The sequence below is a fragment of the Scyliorhinus torazame genome, chromosome 3 (assembly GCF_047496885.1).
Source record: "Scyliorhinus torazame isolate Kashiwa2021f chromosome 3, sScyTor2.1, whole genome shotgun sequence".
NCBI classification, from domain to species: Eukaryota; Metazoa; Chordata; class Chondrichthyes; order Carcharhiniformes; family Scyliorhinidae; genus Scyliorhinus; species Scyliorhinus torazame.
The window spans coordinates 323885194-323909336 of record NC_092709.1 but is presented as its reverse complement, the minus strand read 5'-3'; the positions used below and the strand labels follow the sequence as shown (position 1 = coordinate 323909336).

Here is a 24143-nt window from a genome sequence, read left to right as displayed (position 1 = left end):
GCCATCGGTTGCGCGTGCATTGCAGAGGTTAAGGTTAGGGCTGGATTCACTTGGGGATATAGGGGATATGGGGGAGGGGGGGATATGGGGGATATGGGGGAGGGGGGGATATGGGGGATATGGGGGAGGGGGGATATGGGGGAGGGGGGATATGGGGGATATGGGGAGGGGGGGATATGGGGGAGGGGGGATATGGGGGAGGGGGGATATGGGGGATGGGGGGATATGGGGGAGGCTCACCCTGCCTGCTCTGACGAGGTCGTTCACCTTCTTGTGGCACTGGGTGCCTGTCCGTGGTGTCAGGGCCGCAGCGGTGACGGCCTCTGCCACTTCCCTCCACAGACGCCGGCTGTGGCGTGGGGCAACTCTGCGGCCGTGCCCGGGATACAGGGCGTCCCTCCTCTGCTCCACCGCGTCCAGGAGCGCCTCCACATCCCGTGACTCGAACCTCGGGGCTGAGCGGCGGCCAGCCATCCAGTCGGGTGTTGCGGTCGGGAGTTCCGGTCGGGTGGGGGGGAGCAGCGCGGCCTTATGAGCCGTCACGCCGTGCGGCGCGTATGACGCTGCACGGCGTGAACCACTGCGCAAGCGCGGATCCCGTTACGTCGTGCTAGCCCATTTCGGGCCGGAGACTTTCGACCCATTTTTCCGACGTGACGCAAGTCGGATTTGCGCCGTTTTTTGCGCCGATCGGCGGACTTTCCGCCGATAACGGAGAATTTCGCCCCTTATTCCTCTTCAGTCTGCTTTTAGTTTGATATTTTTTTAGTATTGATTCATTCAGGCCTCTGTACTTTCAGGAATACAACACTCACTGCCTTTCCAGAGAGAGAGAGAGGGAATTTCTGGGTGGGATTCTCCGTCCCACCAGCCGCGTTTTCCAGCGCGGTTTGCCCCCGCCAGCAGCTGGATTCTGCACCCCCCCCAGCTGCCCAATGGGGTTTCTCATTGTGGCCACCCCACGCGTTCGAGAAAGTCGTGGGCGTGGGTACGCTGCCGGCGAAGTGGAGGATCCTGCCGACGGAGAATCCTGCAGCTGGTCTTTATTTGCAGCCTGTAACGGGTTTTCCTGTAGATTCGTTCATTCAGGATCTCTGCAGCTTCAGGAATACAGCAGCCTTTCTCGAGAGGGAGAGAAAAGCAGGTCCTTGTCTTTCTGTGGCTCAGACTCAACTGCTCCCTCAGGTCTCTGAGAACCATCTCACTGGGATAGGATCCAATCACCACCTGTCACCAGGCAGAGTACGGCCTTTTTGGCCACCAGCCAATCAATGAAACCGAATCCCAGCCCATCTCTCTCTCTCTGGTGCCGAAAGGTCTGAAGGTCATGTTCAAACTAGCAGAGTGTTCTCTCCTGTAACTTCTGAATTCTTTATTCTCTCTGCTGCTTGACTGAAAGATACATGCTCATTAATCACCCATGGATTAAAAATAATAACGGCAAAATAAAATAAAGGGGAAAGAAGGGAATAAACAGGAAGGACCCTTATATAATAGGAAAGTGCAATATATTCACTTTTTCTGCAAAGAGCATGTTGCAACCTAAGCTGATTCTATGCTATATGTAAAACATTACCAAGACTTCAAAATGGCCATTACAGAAAGTGCAATGATGTTCAAATTACAGTAAGAAGTCTTACAACACCAGGTTAAAGTCCAACAGGTTTGTTTGGAATCACTAGCTTTCGGAGTGCAGCTCCTTCATCAGGTGAAGGACCTCAATATCTGTTTGGGTATTTGTCAGTCACTCAAATTTAAGTCAAGGTCTAGTATTGAACTAGCATTCTGTAGTATAACTGATATTGATGGTGTGATTGATTGACATTGTGTGTGTGTGAATAAAGATTATTGATTGATTTAAACCAGGAGTTTCAAAGTTGGGGTCGTGACCTGCAGGTGGGTCACGGGCAGGTGTCAGGAGGGTCGCGGAGCCATCCATTGCAGCGTTCCCGATCGTGGAAATTCAGGCGCAATGGCTGCAACAACTGGCTTTTAATAATGCCGGCTGCGAGCGGCTTTAAAAATGACAACCGCGACTGAAGTTCTAATATCCCTCAAGTCCAGGTACCATGATGTGTTGGGTGCTCTGGATCCGTGGAACACATACAGGCCACCAACACTTAAAATAGTGCAACACTATTTTATTAAGTTAGAAACTGCTGAACATACTTTCACTGTGGGTTAACACGATGTTAGATTAAACTAAAGACCTATGCCTGTCCTAACCAGTCTATGCACTCAGCACATGGTGAAGATCTGTGCTGTAAGCTGTAAGCTCTGTCCTTCTAGGAGGCTGCATCCCGAATGAGCGGGAAAACTGATGCCCCCTGTCTTTATAGTGAGTGTGCTCTAACTGGTGATTGGCTGCGGTGTTGTAAGTGTTGATTGGTGTTGCTGTGTGTCCATCAGTGTGTGTGTATCTGCACCATGATATACTGATGTATATTATGACAGGCCGCATGGGTCCCGAAGGATGGCCAGTTGATAAAAATGGGTCCTTTGCAAAAAGGTTTGAAAAACACTGATTTAAACAAAGTTGGCTCGTTGTCATGGGTCCACCGTATAAGGGTTAAAGACACACTAGGCGGCAGATGCAACACTGTCATGGACAGATACATCTACAGCAGGCAGGTTGGCGAGGATGAGGTCAAGTATGTTTTTCCCTGAACACCCACTACAGACCCAGTCTAGCAGCCAAGTCCGTTAGGACCTGGTAAGGTCAGCCATCAACGATCCACTCCTCGTAATGGACATTGATGTCCCCCACTCACAATACAGTCTGTGCCCTAGCTGTAACGATATGTATATGTGTATATAACTAAAGGGTTAATTATAACATCTAGCTGTAACACTACCATCAGAAGGCACCACTAGATCCAGCTATAAGTATCAGCTCCCAGAGGATCTTGGTCTCTTTCGACCCAGGAGTGTTTAGTAAGCATTAGTGTATGATAGACAGCTCTCAGTATAGTTAGTATTTATAGTTGTGAATCAATTAATACAATCATATTTAATTACTTGATTTGTAGAGAAAGTTCTGTAGAGTGTTGAACTCCGTTATAATCAATCGTTACTTCAATAAATTAGTTTGCTCTAAGTTGAAGACCCGTGGTTTCTGCAGACCATCGGCATCAACAGCAACGAGTAACCATACATATTACTAGACCCAGTAATGTAACACTAGCCACGCTCAGTGACTCCTCCAAGTGGTGTTCAACATGGAGGAGTGCACATTCATCAGATGAGGGGGTGCAGTAGGTGGTAATCAGCAGGTTTGCCCATGTTTGACTTCACGACACATATGGGGTGTAGAGTCGACATTGAGAACATCTAGGGCACTATTCCAACTAGATACCACTGTGCCCCACCTCTGGTGTGTCTGTGCTGTTGGTGGGACAGGACATACCCACGGATCTTTATAGTGGTGCCAAGGAAATTGCAAAAATAAGTAGTGAGTATAACCATGTCAAGCTGCTGCTTTATGAATCTGTGGGACAGTTCTCCCAATTTTGGCACAAGCCTCCAGGTGTCAGTCAGGAGGATTTCGCATTATCAACAGGTCTGGTTTGCCGTTGTCACTTTCAGTGCCTAGGTCAATGATGGTTGGTCCGTCCAATTTCATTCCTTTTTGTAGTCCAGGTAGCGGTTTTGGTACGACTGAGTGGTTTGCTAGGCCATTTCAGAGTGCATTTAAGAGTCAACCACATTGCTGAGGGTCTGGTATCACATGTGGGCCAGACCAGAGAAGGACAGAAGATCTCCTTCCCTAAAGGGCATAATAATAATCTATTAGTGTCACAAGTAGGCTTACATTAACACTGCAATGAAGTTACTGTGAAAATCCCCTAGTCGTCACACTCCGACGCCTGTTCGGGTACACAGAGGGAGAATTCAGAATGTCCCAATCGCCTAACAACCACATCTTTTGGGAGGAAACTGGAGCACTCGGAGGAAATCCACGCAGACACGGGGAGAACATGCAGACTCCGCACAGACAGTGACCCAAGCCGGGAATCGAACCTAGGATCCCTGGAGCTGTGAAGCAACAGTGCTAACCACTGTGCTACCATGCCACCCATAATGACCCAAGTTGAGTGAGTGGGCTAATAAATGGCAGAAGCAGTATGATTTGGGTAAATATGGGATTATCCACTTTGGTCGCAAAAACGAGAAGGCAGACTATTATCTGAATGGCCATAAATTAGGAGAGGCGAGTGTGTAATGGGTCCTGGGTGTCTTCGTACACCAATCACTAAAAGTAAGCATGCAGGTACAGCAGGCGGTACAGAAGAAAAATGGCCATCATAGTGAGAGGATTCGGGGATTCGAGAGGGGCAGTACAGTGGCACAGTGGTTGGCACTGCTGCCTCGCAGTGCCAGGGACATGGGTTCGATTCCGACCTCCGGTGACTGTCTGTGTGGAGTTTGCACTTCCTCCCTGTGTCTGCATGGTTCCCTTTTGGGCTCTCCGATTTCATAGAATCATAGAATTTACAGTGCAGAAGGAGGCCATTCTGCCCATCGAGTCTGCACCGACCCTCGGAAAGAGCACCCTACCTAAGCCCACATATCCACCCAGTCCCCTCACGTCCAGCCTATCCCCATAACCCCACCTCACCCAACCTTTTTGGACACTAAGGGCAATTTATCATGGCCAATCCACCTAACCTGCACATCTTTGGACTGTGGGAGGAAACCGGAGCACCCGTAGGAAACCCCAGGCACGATTTCCTCCCACAGTTCAAAGATGTACAGGTTAGGTGGATTGGCCAGGCTAAATTGCCCCTTATGGTGGGGCTGTAGGAATTGGGTGGGGGATTGGATAGGGTGTCTTTCAAAGGGGCACGCAGACCCGACTGGCCGAATGGCCTCCTTCTGCACTGTAGGGATTCTATAATTCTATCACAAGAGCAGGGATGTCTTGCTGTAATTATATAGTGCCTTGGTGAGGAAAAGAGTTCCAGAGATTCATCACACTCTGATGGAAAAGACGTCTCCTGTCTTAAATGAGCGGCACGGTTGCACAGTGGGTAGCACTATTCCTTCACAGTGCCAGGGACAAGGGTTTGATTCCCAGCTTGGAGCACTGTCTGTGCAGAGTCTGTACGTTCTCCCCATGTCTGCGTAGGTTTCCTCAGGGTGCCCCCTTTCCTCCCACAAGTCCCGAAAGACGTGCTGTTAGGTAGTTTGGACATTGTGAATTCTCCCTCAGTGTACCCGAACAGGCACCAAAATGTGGTGACTAGGGGATTTTCACAATAACTTCATTGCAGTGTTAATGTAAGCCTACTTGTGGCACTAATAAAGATTATTATTATTATTAAAATGAGCGGCTCCTTCGATTTAAACAGTGGCCCCTATATCTAGATTCTCCGACAAGAGGAAACATCCTCTCCACATCGCCTCTTACTCTTGTGGATACCAATCTAACCTCTCCAACCTTTCCTCATGAGACAACCTGTCCAGTCCTGGTATTAGTCCAGTAAACCTTCTCTGAACTGCTACTGTTACTGAACCAATACTGTACACAATACTCCAGATGTGGCCTTGTGCAACTGATGCATAATCCCTCTACTTATGTAATCAATTCCCCTCAAATTAAACAATAACATTCTATTAACTTTGCTAATTATTTGCTGTACCTGTAAGCTAGCCTTTTGTGATTCATGCACTAGGACACCCAGATCCCTCTGCACCTCAGAGTTCTACAATCTCTCACTATTTAGATAATAAGCTTCTTTTTCATTCTTCCCACAAAAAAATGGCCATTTTCACATTTTCCCACATTATACTCCATTGGGCCGATTTTTATTTTTTATACACATTGAGAGTACCCATTTATTTATTTTTCCAATTAAGGGGGCAATTTAGTGTGGCCAATCCACCTAACCTGCACATCTTTTGGATTGTGGGGGGGTGAAACCCACACAAACACGGGGAGAATGTGCAAACTCCACACAGACAGTGACCCAGGGCCGGGATTCGAACCCGGGTCCTCAGCACCGTAGTCCCAGTGCTAACCACTGTGCCACGTGCCGTCTTAACTGGGCAGATTTTTGCCTACTCACTTAACCTATCCATGTCCCTTTGTGGCCTCTTTCCGCCCTCTTTGCAATTTACGTTCCTACCTATAGGGGCTGGTTTAGCACAGGGCTAAATCGCTGGCTTTGAAAGCAAACCAAGGCAGGCCAGCAGCACGGTTCAATTCCCGTACCAGTCTCCCCGAACAGGCGCTGGAATGTGGTGACTAGGGGCTTTTCACAGTAACTTCATTTGAAGCCTACTTGTGACAATAAGCGATTTTCATTTAATTCTGTCGTCAACAAATTTAGCAACCCTTTCATCCAAATCACTTATACAAATTGTAAAAAGTTGAGGTCCCAGCACTAATCCGTGTGGCACTCAACTCATCACAACTTGCCAACTAGAAAAAGACCCATTTATGCCAACTGTTTTGTGTTAGTGAGCCAATCTTCAATCCATGCCAATACGTTACCCACTAAACCACAGGCTTTTATTTTCTGCAATAAAGTTTGGTGTATTACCTAGCAAATGCCTTCTGGAAATCGAAGTACAGTACATCCACCATTCTCCTTTATCCACAGACCATGTGACTCCTTTAAGTTGACTAAACATGAATTACAAGGGGCACAGGTTCAAGGTGAGAGGGGCAAGGTTTAAGGGAGATGTGCGGGGTAGGTTTTTCACACAAAGAGTGGGAGATGCCTGGAACCCATTGCCAGAGGATGTGGCGGAAGCAGGCACATTAGCAACATTTAAGAGTCATCTGGATGGGTACACGAATAGGGAGAAAATAGAAGGATATGGACTGAGTAAGGGCAGAAGGTTTTGTTTTTAGTTAGGGTATCATGATCAGCACAGGCTTGGAGGGCAGAAGGGCCTGTTCCTGTGCTGTACTTTTCTTTGTTATTTTTCTTGATTTCCTTTTCACAAAACCATGTTGACTCTGCTGATTACCTTGAATTTTTCCAAGTGCCCTGCTATAACATCTTTAATGACAGCTTCTAACATTTTCCCTGTGACAGATGTTAAGTTAACTGGCCTGTAGTTTCCTGCTTTCTGTCTCCATCCCATTTTGAAGAAAGGAGTTACATTTGCTATCGTCCAATCTAATGGCACCTTCCCCGAATCTAAGGAATTTTGGAAAATTAAAACCAATGCATCAACTATCTCATTAGCCATTTCTTTCAATACCTGAGGGTGAAACCCATCAAGATCCAGGGATTTGTCAGGCCGCAGACCAACAGTTGGCTCAATACCACTTTCCTGGTGGTTATAATTTTCCTGAGTTCCTCCCTCCCTTCCATTTCCTGATTTACAGCTATTTCAGGGATGGTACTTGTGTCCTCTATTGAGAAGACTGGTGCAAAATATCTGTTTAATTCATCTTCCACAGCCCTGTTTTCAATTACCAATTCCCAAGATGCACTTCCTATCGGACCAATGCTCGCTTTGTTCATTATTTTCTTATTTCAACATCTGTAGAAACTCTTAATCACCAACCTTACATTAGTAGCTAGCGTCCTGTTGTCCTCTGTTTTTTCCCTCCTTATCAACCTTTCTGTTATTCTTTGGTGTTCTTTATATTCTTTCCAATCTCCTGACCTGCCACTCGTCTTTGCACATATATATGCTTCTTCTTTAAGTTTTATACTGTCTTTAACTTTTTTAGTTCACCACAGATGATGGTATTTTTGTTTCTTAGTGGAATGTGTCTATTCTGTGTATTCTGAAATACCCCTTTAAATGTCCGCCACTGGGCATCTATCCCTTAAGCCTATTTGCCCGTTCACTTTAGCTAGCTCCGCTTTCATGCAGTCATAATGGCCCTTATTTACGTTTAAACTGCTCGCCTTGGAGGCACTCTCTGTCCCTCAAACTGAATGTGAAATACAATCATATTATGGTCACTGTTACCTAGGGGTATCCTCACTATGAGTTTATCAATGAATCCCACCTCGTGGCACAATACCAGGTTTAGTATAGCCTAAGCTCTGGTTCGCTCCAGAATGTGATTTCATAGATTTCATAGACGAGTCTGCACCGGCTCTTGGAAAGAGCACCCTACCCAAGCCCACACCACCCTATCCCCATAACCCAGTAACCCCACTCAACCAACACTAAGGGCAATTTTGGACACTAAGGGCAATTTAGCATGGCCAATCCACCTAACCTGCACATCTTTGGACTGTGGGAGGAAACCGGAGCACGATGTTCTCAGAAAATATCCCAAAACACTTTATGAACTCCTCATCTAGGCTACCTTTGCCCATCTTTTGCTTATTCTGTACAGACCAGCCTGGAAGTGACCCTTTTTACTGCAAAAATAGCATTCAGCCTCTTTGCCCAGACAATGTTTGTGCCTATGATCTTCCCACCATACTGGTTACGGTTAGCTGTGTGGTTGATAAGACACTCTTCCTTCCTCTCGTGCCTTTTTCATGGCCACCTCTCTGCTTTTAAATGTAACATATCCCCCTGGGATTTTGCTTCCTGACCTCAGCTTGTCTGCTCAGTTGAATTGCCTTTTTTTAAGGTTATATCATCTGTCGACTCCAAGTGGTCAGACATGCTTCATTCATGATTATCCCTGATTAGTTCATCTTTTAAGCTGCCATATTCTCAATTCTATACAAATTCTTGATAAATGTATCAATACTTTTGTCTTATCGCTGGCTATGCTTGTTAAATCTAGCCTACTCAACCAATGGTATTCTTTCACAGATTGAAGCAGGCATCAAGTGTTCTTGTTCCTTCATCGTACATAGTTTTCCTGGCGTGACTAGGATATCGTCTGCACAACCACCCATTGCTGATAATAACATATTGAACTGCTCACTGTTGTCCTTCTCTGTGAGGCCCGATATGATGTGATATCTGGCAAACATGCTGCACTAATTCCACTATGCTTCTAACTGACTGAGCCCTGTGGCCCGCTCGATGTTTTCGGGTAACGGCAGAGGCTTTTCCATGCTTGTTGTTTCCTCACGTTGCCACCATATAATATTCTTGGTCTCATTGTGCTCGTGCAGAGTATTTCCAGAGTCTGCTGAGGTAAGGATGACCACACTTGTGTCGACAGCTTACCTTGAGGCCGTTAGAGAAAACAAGTTTTATTTTAGCATCTCACAGTTACGTTACAGGGCCTTTCTCAGCTGTTTACATGCTCTGTTGCAGTGTGCCCACCACATCGTCACCTGACCACCTATGCCAAGAGTGCCAGCCATGTGCAGCATCATCAACGGCAGGGTCGGAGAGTTAGGAGTTGGAAATCACAAATCTCTATCCTGGGAATGTTTGGCCTTGAGAGGTCTCTGAAATTGGGAAATGTGGGAATCGGTAGGAGGTGGAACTGTGAAATGAGAGTTTGGGGGAGGGCAGCTGCGTGAGGAAATGGGGAAAGGGAGATCTGGGAAAGATGGGGAATGGGATCTCAGGGAAGAACTGGGGACTCGGGATGGGAAGAGGTGGAGACTAGGGAATGACAACTCAGGAGAGATGGTGAATGGGGATCAGTGGGAAAGATGGAGAATCAGGATGGGGGAGATATGGAATTTGCTTGGGGGTGGGTGGGAAAAGTGGAGATGTGAAACAAGGATTCGGGGGGACGGATTAGTGAATCGGAGTTCAAAGGGAGAGATGGGGATTATAGGATGGAATGTCTTGGGAGAGAAGGGGCCGAGTGATTGGAGAATTGAGACTTAGTTGAATTGGGGGAGAAGGGGGGAACTCATACTTTCCAGAGCCAGGAGCAGTGAGCTGAATGGGAGTGATATTGAAAGAAGCGCAATCAGTTAAAGTGCCAAGTAATACCGGGCATGTTACAGTGGGCATATAATGAAAGATTTGGCTTGAACGTCCACGGAGTGGAAATCAGAGTCCTACGTTCGTACCTGAAATTCTTTCCGATCCTATCTCATGGAACCATCTGACTCAGGCGGGTTGAGAGCCGTGCTATGTCGTGCAACCCTGGTGTCTCGCACCAAGGGCAGCTCAGTCAGATGTAAGGAGAACATGCCCCCCCCCTTGTTATGCAACTAGCTGTCGTGAACCAGATAAGTTCAAGGTCCAGCTAAGTTTAAAGGCCCTAAACAGGCCAGGGAGAAAGTAAGTGGGTAGGATTTGGTGTGTGGTGGGGTGGGGGGGGGGGGGTGGGGGGGGGGGGCTGTTGGAGGAGATCAGGAGCTGAATTGGTCAGATCTCAAGGGTGATGAAAGTCGGGTGTCAGGCCTTTGGCCGAGGAGGGGGCTCTGTGCATAGGGAGAGAATGGGGGGAAGCTAATCCTGTTGCAGCGGGGGAGGAGGGGGTAATCGTGGGTGGGTGGGGAGGCAATCCTGTGGGTGTGGGGTGGACCCCATGACGTGTTCCATGTGGGAATCCAGTGGGGAATGGATTCTGGGGGGGGGGGGGGGGGGGGGGGGAGGGGGGGTTCTATCATGGGGGGATAGAATCCTGTCACTTGGGGGATCTGGTGAGGGGGAATCCAATGGTGGGGGCCTTCATGGGTAAGGGGGGGTTTGGGGAGTTCAGAAGTGTGGGGGAGTCACGTAGGCAGGTCATTGTGGGCCAATACTATAAGGGTCCTTCCTGTTTATTCTCCTTATTTCCTTTCTTTTATTTTGCTGTTCTTATTTTGACCCATGGATGATTAATGGATATGTCTCTTCAAGGCAAGCAGCCTGTATCTTTAATTCAAGCAGAAGAATCCAGGTATTACAGGAGAGATCACTTTTCTAGCCTGTGTTGATTTGAACAGGAGACCACAGATTTGTCGGCACCAGTGAGAGAGATGGGCTGGGGCTCTATTTGATTGATTGGCTGGTGGACAATGAATTGGCCCAGAGGGCCGTGCTCTGCCTGGTAACAGGTGGTGATTGTGTTATATCCCAGTGGAATGCTATTCAGAGTCCCAAGGAGTTTCGGTTTTGATTCTGGAAGCTCTGGGGGAAGAACATGCAAACTATCCCCAGAAATTGTTGGGTTGGGTGGGGTTGCTGGGTTGTGGGGATAGGGTGGAGGTGTTGACCTTGGGTAGGGTGCTCTTTCCAGGATCCGGTGCAGACTCGATGGCCCGGGTGCCCTCCTTCTGCACTGTAAATTCTATGAAATGTTGTTGTGAGTGCTGTCTCTCTCTCTTTCCAGAAAGTCAGAGGCATAACCAACTATCTCTCCAGAAAGCCTGTTGTGAGGGCTGTATTCCTGAAACTACTGAGGCCTGAATACAAACCACAAACTGAATTTTTTTTTTCAGTGCCCCGGCGGGGAACCTCCCACTCCCCCACCCTCCTCCGTGAGGAGCTCCGGCAAGTGGAACTCCTCCGTTCAGGAAGACATTCGGATGGCATTTTTCTTTCAAACCCCCGTGGCAACTCCTGGACCACCCCAACATCCCAAGCCATTTCTAAGGGAGTCATCGAGCCCAAGCACCTCACCTCACACAGGCCAGGCATCCATCAGCCCGACCCTGGCATGGGCAAAATGCTGGTACCTTGGAACTGCCAGCCTGGCACTCTGGCAGTGCACCGCCAGCCTGGCAGTGCAACCTGGGCAACCTGGCAGTGTCAGGCTTGTGCTTGAGTGGCACTGCCAGGGTGCCAGGCTGGCAGTGCTAAGGTGTAGGCTAGCATTCTGTCCACTCTGGGATTGTGCCCCAGGGGTGTCTTAAGTGTGTGGAATGGGGTGCGGTGGGGGGAGGGAGCTCAATGACCCCCTTATAGGTGAGTTGGGGCCTTGGGGGGGTTTATGGGGAATGTGTTGGGGGTCAAGGGATTGGGGCCGCCAGTTAAAAATGAAGTCTCGATCTCTTCCTGCATGGAAGAGCTCCGCTCGCCGGCGCTCCTCTGTGCAGGAAATGATTCCGAGGGCGACATCGGGGGGGTGGGGGTGAGGCGTACCCCGCTGGACAGTAAAAAAAAAGCAGAGTGGCGTTAATAGCGGGGTCGTTCCCGGAACTATTTCTTTTCATTAGATCGCACCCACAGACTCTTTTTGTCTTGCTGATGATTTTTAACACCTTTCCACCCCTCTATGTTTGTCTGCCTTGTATGTGTAGCGGGTGTGGGGTGGGGGTGGGGGCAAATTAAAGCGAGGAGTTAGGAATTAGTTAATAATTAACCAGTTGTATTTGCTACATATTTCATTCCAGTTCTTGCTGTAAATGAACAGTATTTGTGTTTAATCTTACAAACCTGCTGACTGTAATTGCTGGGGCAACCAAGGGTAATTTACTTGTGCTGTGATTCTGGGACCAGTGGGGCTGGAATTGACTGTGCACATGCCCAGGGTGTCGTAACAGTGCAATAGTTACCCAGAAGCTGGAGGTAGTTTTTAGCCACCTAACATTTTATCATAGAATTTATCATAGAAATTACAGTGCAGAAGGAGGCCATTCGGCCCATCGAGTCTGCACCGGCTCTTGGAAAGAGCATCCTACCCAAGGTCAACACCTCCACCCTATCCCCATAACCCAGTAACCCCACCCAACACTAAGGGCAATTTTGGGCACTAAGGGCAATTTATCACGGCCAATCCACCTAACCTGCACATCTTTGGACTGTGGGAGGAAACCGGAGCACCCGGAGGAAACCCACGCACACACGGGGAGGATGTGCAGACTCCGCACAGACAGTGACCCAGCGGGGAATCGAACCTGGGACCCTGGAGCTGTGAAGCAATTGTGCTATCCACAATGCTACCGTGCTGCCCCATCAATAATTTTATACACAGTTATTGATGTAACACAGTCTGAACTATTTGAAGTTTATGATTTCAATCACATTTTTAGCTGGTTCCCAAGGGACTGTTTCCACTTTTCAGGCAATTGCTGAGAAACCCATTTCCTGGGAATCTCTGACGGGGGGGTGGGGGGGGGGGTCACCAGCATATCTTTGGAGTACTCCCCAGTTACAGTGCCCTGGAACTCGAATGTTACGGACCACTTTTTCCAATGGTAGGCAAATGGGGAACTAGGGAATAAAGTCCAAGGATTCTGACTGAAACAAACAAGGGAGACAGGAGAAAGAAGGTTCTTAACTGAGGGCTATTGAACCATGGGATACGTCACAACCTGTGGAGACTGGGGTTGACTGATACTTAATTTCAAAGGCAGTGTTATTATATCTACATATATTTGACAAGTAGAAATTTTAAAAGATCTTTGGGAGGGAGGGGGTGGTGGGATTACAGAAACGAACACCAACTTTGGAGAACAGATAACTGGCTCCTGTGCTGTAATGTCTATAATTCTGCAAAGGAATTCCTTGATTGAGTCCATGCCCCGGGAATGATTCAGAGATGCTGGTGCTGAATTGAGTTAAGGAGAATTTGCCCTGTGAGAGATGCAGCCAACACTGAGCGTGCTGTCCTCTGTACCATGTCTTGGTTTGGTTCAAGTCAGTCTGTGCTGATGGGTTTTGGTGTGCAAGATCCAAGTACAGATCGGATTTGACCGAGGCTCCCGGTTTCGTGTTATCACCCAGAGCTGGAGCCCAAACCGAGTCCCAAGGGGAAAGGGTGGGCCTGTTAAAAGTAGCATCAACTGGGGAGCCTGACCACATTTGATGCAGCGCACAGGGTTCTGTCTATGGTTGCAGAGTGAACATCAGTTGGTTCTTGGATCACTGTTAGTTACGGGCAGTACATTGGGGTACTGTGTCTATAGGCGATCGGTGAGTTACTGTATTAATTAGTTACAAGAGGAATCTGGGTTTTACCGCTTTTCTCTCAGTTATCAGTGCAGTTGCTTAATAGAATGAATGTACTTCTCACCTTTAGTTTCCCCATTCCAAATTATTCCCTCACCTTTAGTTTCTTTGCCTTGGTTTCCCCTCTTTGCCTGTTTAAGGTGGGCTTGATTTTTGCAATGTGCTACACACCAGCTGCAGGTGAAAAACCATAAACAGGAATATTCGACTACACGGGGCACAACTTTTACAAGCTGAATGTATTTGTGCAGGTCATACGATCAGATGTCATGCAATCGGATAGCCCATGGTCAGATGTCATGTGGCCAGAATGTCATGGGATCAAATCTCCAAGAAAGTCTCCAGCCAGAAGTTGGCAAGCCGACATCCGTACCATATGCTGACTGGCACACCAGAAACGTTGGGCGCATCAAACAAACATCCACTAGGGCCTGGCCCACTGGGCTGAAATATAGCAATCGATGAACAAACAAATCTATTGCTATCAATGGAAAAGAAAACACAGTAAGCTCAGTGGATGAGGATGGGCAAAGATTTTATTTGAGTTATTGTGAGGATACAAAGACAGATTAGTCTACAGTTCAGGCAAATCAAAATTCTACATCCACTGCTATGTCCACTCTAACACATTACTCACTATCTACTGGCTATCACAGTACTGTCAATGAGTGGCACATGGCCGCTCCTGAAAGGAGTCGCATCACAAGCACCTTGTCCCTGTGAACCAATTCCCACAATGCTGTGCTGACAGCAGCACGACAGGTTTATATGTTCTGCGGGTCTGCTTGCTGAGCTGGTTCCCAAAATCTTTAAAAGTTGAAGTACGATTAGTTGTCACTTCTGTTGTCAGTCACATTAATTACCAGTCTGCAGGGCTGCGGAATTATTACCACTGCCCCCCAGAATAAATAAGGTTTCAGTTTTCCCTTGAAAGCACAAACCTAATATCCTAATACGGTCAGTTATTAGTATGATTACAAAATAAATAAAAGGCCATTGAAGTTACATGTTGTGCTTCATACTACACCAAACAGAGGGAACACATCTGCTTTATGTTGTTAATGTCCAGTATTGTATTATTTTTAACGTACAAGCATTGATACGTAAAGCCTTATAAGCTTAACACAGAGATCAGGTTAGCAAGCTGTGTAGCCATTTTAGCTCCATCCCACTTTATCCTCTTATTTAACGATAGCAATGCTGGATTGTATGTATTTTCTATATCTAGAATTTAAATCCAACTCCCAGTTCAACATCAAATTGGTCCCAATTCATTTAGGAGTCAGTCAATGATTTATTTTTGTGTCTTGAGGAACATCATTCAGTTTGCTTTGTTGAGGTTTAACACAGCATCATTGATCATCTCAAAGGGCTACTGACAAGGTTTCCGCAGGCCTAGAAGGAGTCCATCGCCTTGAACTCACTGAGGGCTTGTACTGGGGAAATGTGCTTCTTCTGGGACCCCCTCCTCACCCTTGTCTGATACTCTTCAGGCTTCTCCCTCTTCACCAGCGGCTTCTTTTCGGGAGCTTTCATTTTCCAGGACACAACAGGAGAGTTCACGGCAGCTGTGCCATACACCTTCTGGTATTTGGTGGAAGCCACGTAGGAGGCCTTCACAGTTAGAACCACTGCATTCATCAGATTCTTGGCAGCCTGGATGAGTGAGGTCGCACTATCCAACTACATGGGAGATAAAAGGCCGAAAGAAAACAGACAAGAGAATTCTGTCAGTAATTTAAAGTACCATTCCCACGTCAATTTTAGTGTTTTCCGATAATTAGGCTTTAACGATTGAAAATATTCCTCAGTAAAATTTTATAAAGGCACATTTATACAGTACCTTTCACAATCTAAAGTTGCGACAAAATATTTTACAGCCAATGGAATATTTTTGAAGTATAGCCATTTGGACAATTGGCAACCATATTCTCACCAGAATGACAGCAACTCTGAGAAATCTTTCCTGAGCAGTTGGCCCCCACCCCCCCACACACCCCTTCCAACAGCCTCACCATGGCAAGGACAAAAGGCATACCCCATTGAACCCTGCCAATTGAAGGGTTTCAGCAGCAACTTCTTGCTTATACTCGACCCATGTATGGAAGGTACCAGACCCTGTGTCAAATCAACTGAAGCAGGTACTGTCATCGAAAGCATAATATTTTAGCACTGCTTACACTGGATTGCCCAGTGACTTTGCTCTCAAACAGCGTCACATGGGACTTATACAACCAACAGCTATCTTGGTGAAAGAGCTGACATGTAAAAGGTTTGTATTTTATAGCTCCTTTTGGGACCTCAAAGCACTTTGTATTTGATGAAGTACTTTTGAATTCATACTGTTATAATGTTAAAAAATGCAGCACCAACAGCAATGTCATAATGACCAGCTAATGTTTAATGATGTTGGCTGAAGGATAGAACAGATGGCTGGCCTGCTAGTGCCCCTTCCCTCCGCATGGCAGGAGTAATTGAAATTAACCTGCTCTTTTTCAGTTCATAGGACGGGGGTGTCTCTGGCTGGGCCAGTATTCATTGCCCATCCCTAATTGCCCTTGAACTGAGTGGCTTACTAGGTTACTTCAAAGGGCTGTTAAAGAGTCAACCACATTGTTCAAGTCTGGAGTCACATGTAGGCCAGACCAGGTAAGGACGGCAGATTTCCTTCCCGAAAGGACATTAGTGAACCAGCTGGATTTTTTACAACAATCGGCAATGGTTTCCTGGTGATTAGACTTTTAATTCCAGATTTTTTTTTCTGCAGTGGTGGGAATCAAACTCAGGTACCCCAAGTCTCTGGATTACTGGTCCAGTGACAATGCCACTACACCACCGCCTCCCCTATATTTAATTTTTGTCCCTCAGTTCGCATTTAGCTCTCAGGATTGGGCGTTATTATATTCATTTACACTTGGTTTGAAGAAAACAATCTTTCATACAGCTATATGTGGTCAGGTACAATATCCGATCCTCGCTTGGTGTGCCCTCTGCAGAAAATGAAATATATTTCACATGCCTGAAAAATAATCCAGCCCAAGTTATTTTCCTGGCACCAACTGATACACTACAAATAAATTAGTCCCTCCCTTAACTGTGCTATCCCAAAGTGCGGGCTTGTCTACTGGTGCTGCATTAATAGATCATAAAGGAACTTACAAATGGCTTCTACAAATACGATTAAAAGAAACTATACCTGGACACAGAGCTGGTAACTTCTTCTAACCATCCTGTAGCTGTGCAACTTGGCTCACAAGTTTACTCCATCATTACCCTGAGTACACTTCAAAAGTACCGAATAAATCATGAAAGGTACGACGTTAATGAAATGTTTTTCTATTTTTAACACACACCACACATCTTACCATGCGAGATGCAACCTCACCAAGACGCATATAATAATTTTTTAAAACCATTTTTTTTGATTGTCAAGCTTTATTGAATATATTATGCCACCTGAGGGTCGTCAGAAGTAAGTAATCACTGTAGCATTGGATTTAACATATGCAGTTAGAGAACTAGCTTGTGACCATGCACAACGCTACCTGCAACAGGCATTTATCATCAGCAACAAACCTCTTCACTTACTCCTTACACTAGAGAAACACGAGGATCAATTTTAAAAGACACGGGCCCACCATCAACTTTAATGCCGCATATGGTGCTTATTTGTAAGGAGATTAATTGGTTTAACCTTATTTAAACTTCGATCCAGAGAGTTTACTTGGAGTGATGTTGCACAAGGTTAAAAGATGGACATCCAGTGTAGTTGGTGCGAGGCAGCAAACAGCAATGGGCATGTTGTCTTGGGCAGTACATTATGCGAGAGGCAGTGGTGTAGTGACATTGTCACTGGACTAGTGATCCAGGGTGATGCTCTGGGGACCTGGGTGCAAATCACACCAGGGAAGTTGGTGGAATTTGAATTCAATAAAAATCAGGAATGAGACCATTGTTGATTGTCATAAAAACCCATCTGGTTCACTAACGTTCTTTAGGGAAGGAAATCTGTCGTCCTTACCTGGTCTGGTCTAGACGTGACTCTGGACCCACAGCCATGTGGTTGACTCTTCAATGCCCTCAGGGATGGACAATAAATGCTGGCCCAGCCAGCAACGCCCACATCCCGTGGATGAATTTTTAAAAATGCACATGTAGACAGGGCTATCTGCTACTTAGCCTAATGTGTAGCCCATGAGAGGAGAGAGAGACATGCCACTGTTGGACTTTTCAACCTGAGGCTGCATTGTGCAAACAGCTTGCTCCAGTCCACACCCTCAATTTGGGCAGTAAAATATAATCCCAGCTCACCTTTCCACCTGCTCCACTTTCCGCTGCCATTTTTCGGGTTAAAGAAAGTGACCACCCATCATTTAGGCAAAAATCAAGTTATATATCTAATATGTTATCAATTCTGTCAACAACCCAGGAGATGCAGCAGGAAGGCTGGGCATTAGGCAGAACTGAATTTGAAGAGCATTCACATTGAAAGCTTCAGTTTACAGCTTATTTCAGATTCATTTTTGGAGTTTTGTTTTTGCTATTACCAAAGTACTTTGCCAGGCGTGTTAGTGTAAGTTGTTCTGTGGCTATTATTTTCCTCCCCTGATCGATTTCACGTAGGGCTCATCAGCAATGAAATGAACTGAAGAGGATTTTCTGTGAAATCCGAGAGATGTTGCAGATACACCAAGGTGTTTAGACAAGTGAAAATACCTTGTGGGATTTCGAGAGCCAGGGCTCATTTGTGAGAGTAATCTGAGACGTGGAAGACAAAAGAAAATGGAGTTTTCTTTCATAAAGTTAAAGAAAAATAAAACATGAACAGCATATTTCAAACGTCAACCATTTTACAGAGACTAGCTCAAAGCATTACTGCTGAGAAACTCAAGGAACCAAATCTTTAGGTAACCTGAGTACAATTGATGCAAATACATTTCAACCACTTAATAAAGGTCTTGCACATTACGGGTGAGGGCAGCTTAGCTTATAGTCAGACTCTGTAAAATTATGATGTTGTCACATCACGCTCACATTTCACAGATGTTTTGCATGTCATCAAGCACAGGGCTAAATCGCTGGCTTTGAAAGCAGATCAAGGCAGGCCAGCAGCACGATTCAATTCCCGTACCAGACTCCCTGAACAGGCGCCGGAATGTGGCGACTAGGGGCTTTTCACAGTAACTTCATATAAAGCCTACTTGTGACAATAAGCGATTTTCATATCACTGATTGACACCATTTTTCTCATTCTTTCATAAGGTGTGTGAGTTGCTGTCAAGGCTCGCATTTCTCACCAGTCACTAATTGACCTTGAGGTGGTGCTGCCAAAAGCACCAAGGCTGAGTTTCTGCAATGTATCTTGTAGATTGTACAAACGCTGTTGCCACTATGCACCAGAGGTGGGAAGGAAGTGAACATTCAAGATGGTGCATGGGTGTGCCAAACAAATGGGCTGCTTTTGTGTTGTTGGTGCCAAACGTCTTGAGTGTTGTTGGAGCTGCACTCTTCCAAGCAAGTGGAGAGTATTCCATCACTAGCCACCCTGATTTGGAGATATATCGCCATTCCTTCACTGTCGTTGAGTCAAAAACCTGGAACTTCCTCCTTAACAGCACTGTGGATGTACCTACACTACACGGACTGCAGTAGTACAATAAGGTAGCTAATCACCACTTTCCCGAGGGTATTTAGAGATTACCAATAAATGCAGGGTGGCCCAAATCCCAAGAATGAATTTGAAAAAAGCATAATTATAACTTGTGCCTTGTAGTTGGTCAACGCGCATTGGGAAATCAGAAGGTAAGTTACTCACCGCAGAATTCCCAGCTTAGCCCAGTTGTTAGATCTGTTCTGAGCCTATCCCATTTAGAAAGATGGTAGTGTCACAGAACCCAATGAAGGGTGAAGATGGGATTTCATCTCCACCAGGACTGTGCAGTGTCATGGACAGATGCATTTGCAACAGGTAGGTTGGTGAGGATGAGGTCAAGTCGTTTCTTTTCTTGTGTTGGTTCCCTCACACCAGCCACAGGCCCAGTTTGGCAGCTACATCTTTCAGGACTTGGCCAGCTCAGTCAGTAGTGATGCAACCTAGCCACTCTTGGTGATGGACATTGAAGTTTCTCCATCCTAGTACATGCCGAGCCCTTGCTACCCTCAGTGTTTCTTCCAAGTGACGTTCAACATGAATAAGCACTGATTTTTATTCAGTTGAGGGAGGGAGGAAAGGTGGCAATCTGCAGGAGGTTACCTTGCCTGTCCTTCAAGTACGTTGCAAATATATCTCAGTGAATGGGCAGCACGGTAGCATTGTGGATAGCACAATTGCTTCACAGCTCCAGGGTCCCAGGTTCGATTCCGGCTTTGGTCACTGTCTGTGCGGAGTCTGCACATCCTCCCCGTGTGTGCGTGGGTTTCCTCCGGGTGCTCCGGTTTCCTCCCACAGCCCAAAGATGTGCAGGTTAGGTGGATTGGCTATGATAAATTGCCCTTAGTGTCCAAAATTGCCCTTAGTGTTGGGTGGGGTTACTGGATTATGGGGATAGGGTGGAGGTGTTTACCTTGGGCAGGGTGCTCTTTCCAAGAGCCGGTGCAGACTCGATGGGCCGAATGGCCTCCTTCTGCACTGTAAATTCTATGATAATTCTATGAATACACACATGCATTTTCCCTTGCAACACACTCACACTGGCATAACTTAATAGTAAATTTCAAAGTAGTTCCCCTGCTACTCTGCCAATGTCATGAAAGGCCCTTAATGTTTACTGAAAATTAAAAGAACAGTATTGCTTGCAGTCTGGATATAATTTCAGATCAGAGGATGTAATTCAGGCCCTACTGTGAATACATTCAAAATAGTTATTTAACTGATTTTCTGTTGTTCTTTTAATTCAGATTGTTGAAGCCCCGTGATGTTGTGATATTCCTGTGTACTATACAGACTAAATCTGTCTGGAGTGGCCCAGCGGCTAGCTCGTGGACATAACAAAGAGCATGAAAGCAGTTATTGGTTCGAAGTGTTTCACTGAGTTGTACCCAGAGTCTATGTACTGTGTTGGACCAGTCCAAATGCAGTGCATTGTGAGACAGCATCTGGCACAGTAAATGGCTTTTTGAGTGTGCTAATTTAACTTTCCGTTAGAAAATCCTGTCTTTTCTTTGGCTCAGGTGCTAACAGCATGATGTGCATTCCCAGAATTTTGCTTTTGTTTATGATTTTTAAAAATAATTTACAGGCGTTCCTTTAGGGAATAGCACCTTTTTCTGTTTTGAGCTAGCCAGCATTCCTTACTTTGTGTGTTTTTATGATGCAACAGGACATTTTTCTTTGTTTCTTTGGCCAGATTCGGGCAATGTCCTGGCAGGTGGGGACAGAACTCGTTATGCAGGTTCTTGCCCATTCCGGCCTTACGTGTGCTTCCAGGAATCATCTCCAAAGGAAGGCCTCCTTCTGTGCTGTAACGTTTCTATGCTTCCATAAGCATCCGCCCAAATAACGTTGGGCCTATTTAAACATGGCACACGCGCCATGGCCATTGCCGCATAAGTTGTACTGGATGTTAAGTATGTCTGTAAAAGACAACAGTCATACAGCATTCCTACACGCGGAAACAACATCATTGGCCACAAACGGACATGGAATTGACTTGAAGGACTTTGGGATCACCAACTCCACATTGTTGCAGTATTACATTTCTTGTCTTTGTCAGCTGCCTGCTCCTTTAACCTGCTGCACCTGTTGACATTATTCCACTCTACCCTGCTTCTGTTTAAGAAGGGAGGGAGGCAGAAGACGGGAAATTATAGGCCGGTTAGCCTGACTCCAGTCATTGGCAAGATTTTAGAGTCCATCATTAAAGACGAGATCGCGGAATCTTGAAAGTGCCTGATAAAATAGGGTTGAGTCAGCATGGCTTGACAAGGGGAGGTCATGTCTGACAAATCTGTTAGAGTTCTCTGAGGAGGTAACAAGGAAGTTAGACAAAGGAGAACCAGTGGACGTGATTTATTCAGATTTCCAGAAGACCTTTGACAAGGTGCCGCATAGGAGGCTGTTGAATAAGTTATAAGTTAAATAAGTTATATAAAGGTCCAGAGGAGGTTCACAAGAATGATCCCTGGAATGAAGGGCTTGTCGTATGAGGAACGGTTGAGGACTCTGGGTCTGTACTTGTTGGAGTTTAGGAGGATGAGGGGGGATCTTATTGAAACGGACAGGATACTGCAAGGCCTGGATAGAGTGGACGTGGAGAGGATGTTTCCACTAGTGGGGAAAAACTAGAACCCGAGGACACAATCTCAGACTAAAGTGACGATCCTTTCAAACAGAAATGAGGAGGAATTGCTTCAGCCAAAGGATGGTGAATCTGTGGAACACTTTGCTGCAGAAGGCTGTGGATCCAAATCACTGAGTGTCTTTAAGACAGAGCTAGATAGGTTCTTGATTAATAAGGGGATCAGGGGTTATGGGGAAAAGGCAGGAGAATGGGGATGAGAAAAATATCAGCCATGATTGAATGGCGGAGCAGACTCGATTGCCGAGTGGCCTAATTCTGCCCCTGTGTCTTATGGTCTTAAGGTATAACTAACACATGACTCCACACCCACAGCAATGTGGTTGACTCTTAGGGATGGGCAATAAATACTGGCCAAGCGAGCGATGCCTACATCCAGTGAAGGAATAAAAAAAATTGACTCTACTTTTGGTCTCGGCTTATAGAACAAAGAACAAGAACAAAGAAATGTACAGCACAGGAACAGGCCCTTCAGCCCTCCAAGCCCGTGCCGACCATGCTGCCCGTCTAAACTACAATCTTCTACACTTCCTGGGTCCGTATCCTTCTATTCCCATCCTATTCATGTATTTGTCAAGATGCCCCTTAAATGTCACTATCGTCCCTGCTTCCACCACCTCCTCCGGTAGCGAGTTCCAGGCACCCACTACCCTCTGTGTAAAAAACTTGCCTCGTACATCTACTCTAAACCTTGCCCCTCTCACCTTAAACCTATGCCCCCTTGTAATTGACCCCTCTACCCCGGGGAAAAGCCTCTGACTATCCACTCTGTCTATGCCCCTCATAATTTTGTAGACCTCTATCAGGTCGCCCCTCAACCTCCTTCGTTCCAGTGAGAACAAACCGAGTTTATTCAACCGCTCCTCATAGCTAACGTCCTCCATACCAGGCAACATTCTGGTAAATCTCTTCCGCACCCTCTCTAAAGCCGCCACATCCTTCTGGTAGTGTGGCGACCAGAATTGAACACTATGCTCCAAGTGTGGCCTAATATAAATGTTTGGACTTTGGTGTGGATATTTATTGTGCTTTCAGAAATGTAGGCATCATCATCAATGGGCCCGAGGGCACTGATTTTGCCTCATTGTAAGGCATTAGTGAACTAGTTGGAGTTTCATAGGCACATTTTAATGATCATTTATACTTTCCTGTTGTTAGCCCTCAAATTACCTGATTGTACTGATTTCAGTTTCACAGCCCACCACAGTGGGCCTCGAAGTCATGACTTCAGTGGGGATTGCTGTACTTATAATACATCAAGATAATGCAATAAATGGAGAACTGTAGTTATGAAGAGAGACTGTAGCATTTACAGCAAAGAACATATCTCGCTTCACCGCACCCAATCAGCATATCCCTCCTATTCCTTTTTGCCTCATGATTTATCTAGCTCTGCCTTAAATGCATCTCTGACTCTTCCCACTACAGCAGAGAAAGATAAAAGATTACCACAGGGAGTGATTAAGACAGAGGTCATTGCACGTTTTAAGGAGAAGGCTGCTAAGTTGAGTCACACATCAGATGTGATCTCACTGAGTGGTAGAATAGGCTCGAGAGCGAAATGGATTTCCGTTATGTAATGGTTATCACATTTGCTTCACATGAAAAGGCCGTTGGTTTGAAACCAGGTGGAGACATTTCATACACTCGATGGGCTGAACAGCCTTCATGACTCTATAATTCCAGTTCCTATGTTCCAAAGCAGAGGTAGCTCCAGCTCAATGGGATTACCTCACCTATTCGAGTAGAAGCTTATCTGATGTAAAAGTCAACCCCATGACTTTTGTTCTAAAAATCTGTGATATTTTAATATACCTTGTGTAAAAGTCAATCCTAGTTTTTGAGGGATCAAAGCTCAAAGATTTCAGAATCCTCGAGATGTTAATGATTCGGTTTCACAGTGTGTGGAAATATTTTCAATTAAAATCAGTACAGTAAATGAATACTTAAAATATTTATATGAGTAAATTTAGTTTTTATTTATTCAAATTTTTTTTCAGTGTTATGTTTCCTTTCATTCTTTCACGACGCCCATGGGACATGGGCATTGTCGTGTTGGGTGTTCCGATATACAAACGAACCAACACGGTTGTAGATGGTACAACTCTGTTTTATTGTTCT

At 45.9% G+C, this 24143-nt stretch overlaps 1 protein-coding gene across 3 annotated transcripts in view; it reads right to left on the bottom strand.

Annotated features, from left to right (window-relative positions):
• Positions 1 to 14243: 14243 nt before the first annotated feature.
• Positions 14244 to 24143, bottom strand: part of ctnna2 (catenin (cadherin-associated protein), alpha 2) — a 1959617-nt gene continuing 1949717 nt past the window's right edge. For all 3 annotated transcript variants that reach the window (XM_072497636.1, XM_072497638.1, XM_072497639.1), the window contains one exon: positions 14244 to 15408. In XM_072497636.1, coding sequence (XP_072353737.1) covers positions 15121 to 15408 — 288 coding nt within the window. In that variant the 3' untranslated portion in view covers positions 14244 to 15120. The remainder of the gene's footprint in view (positions 15409 to 24143) is intronic.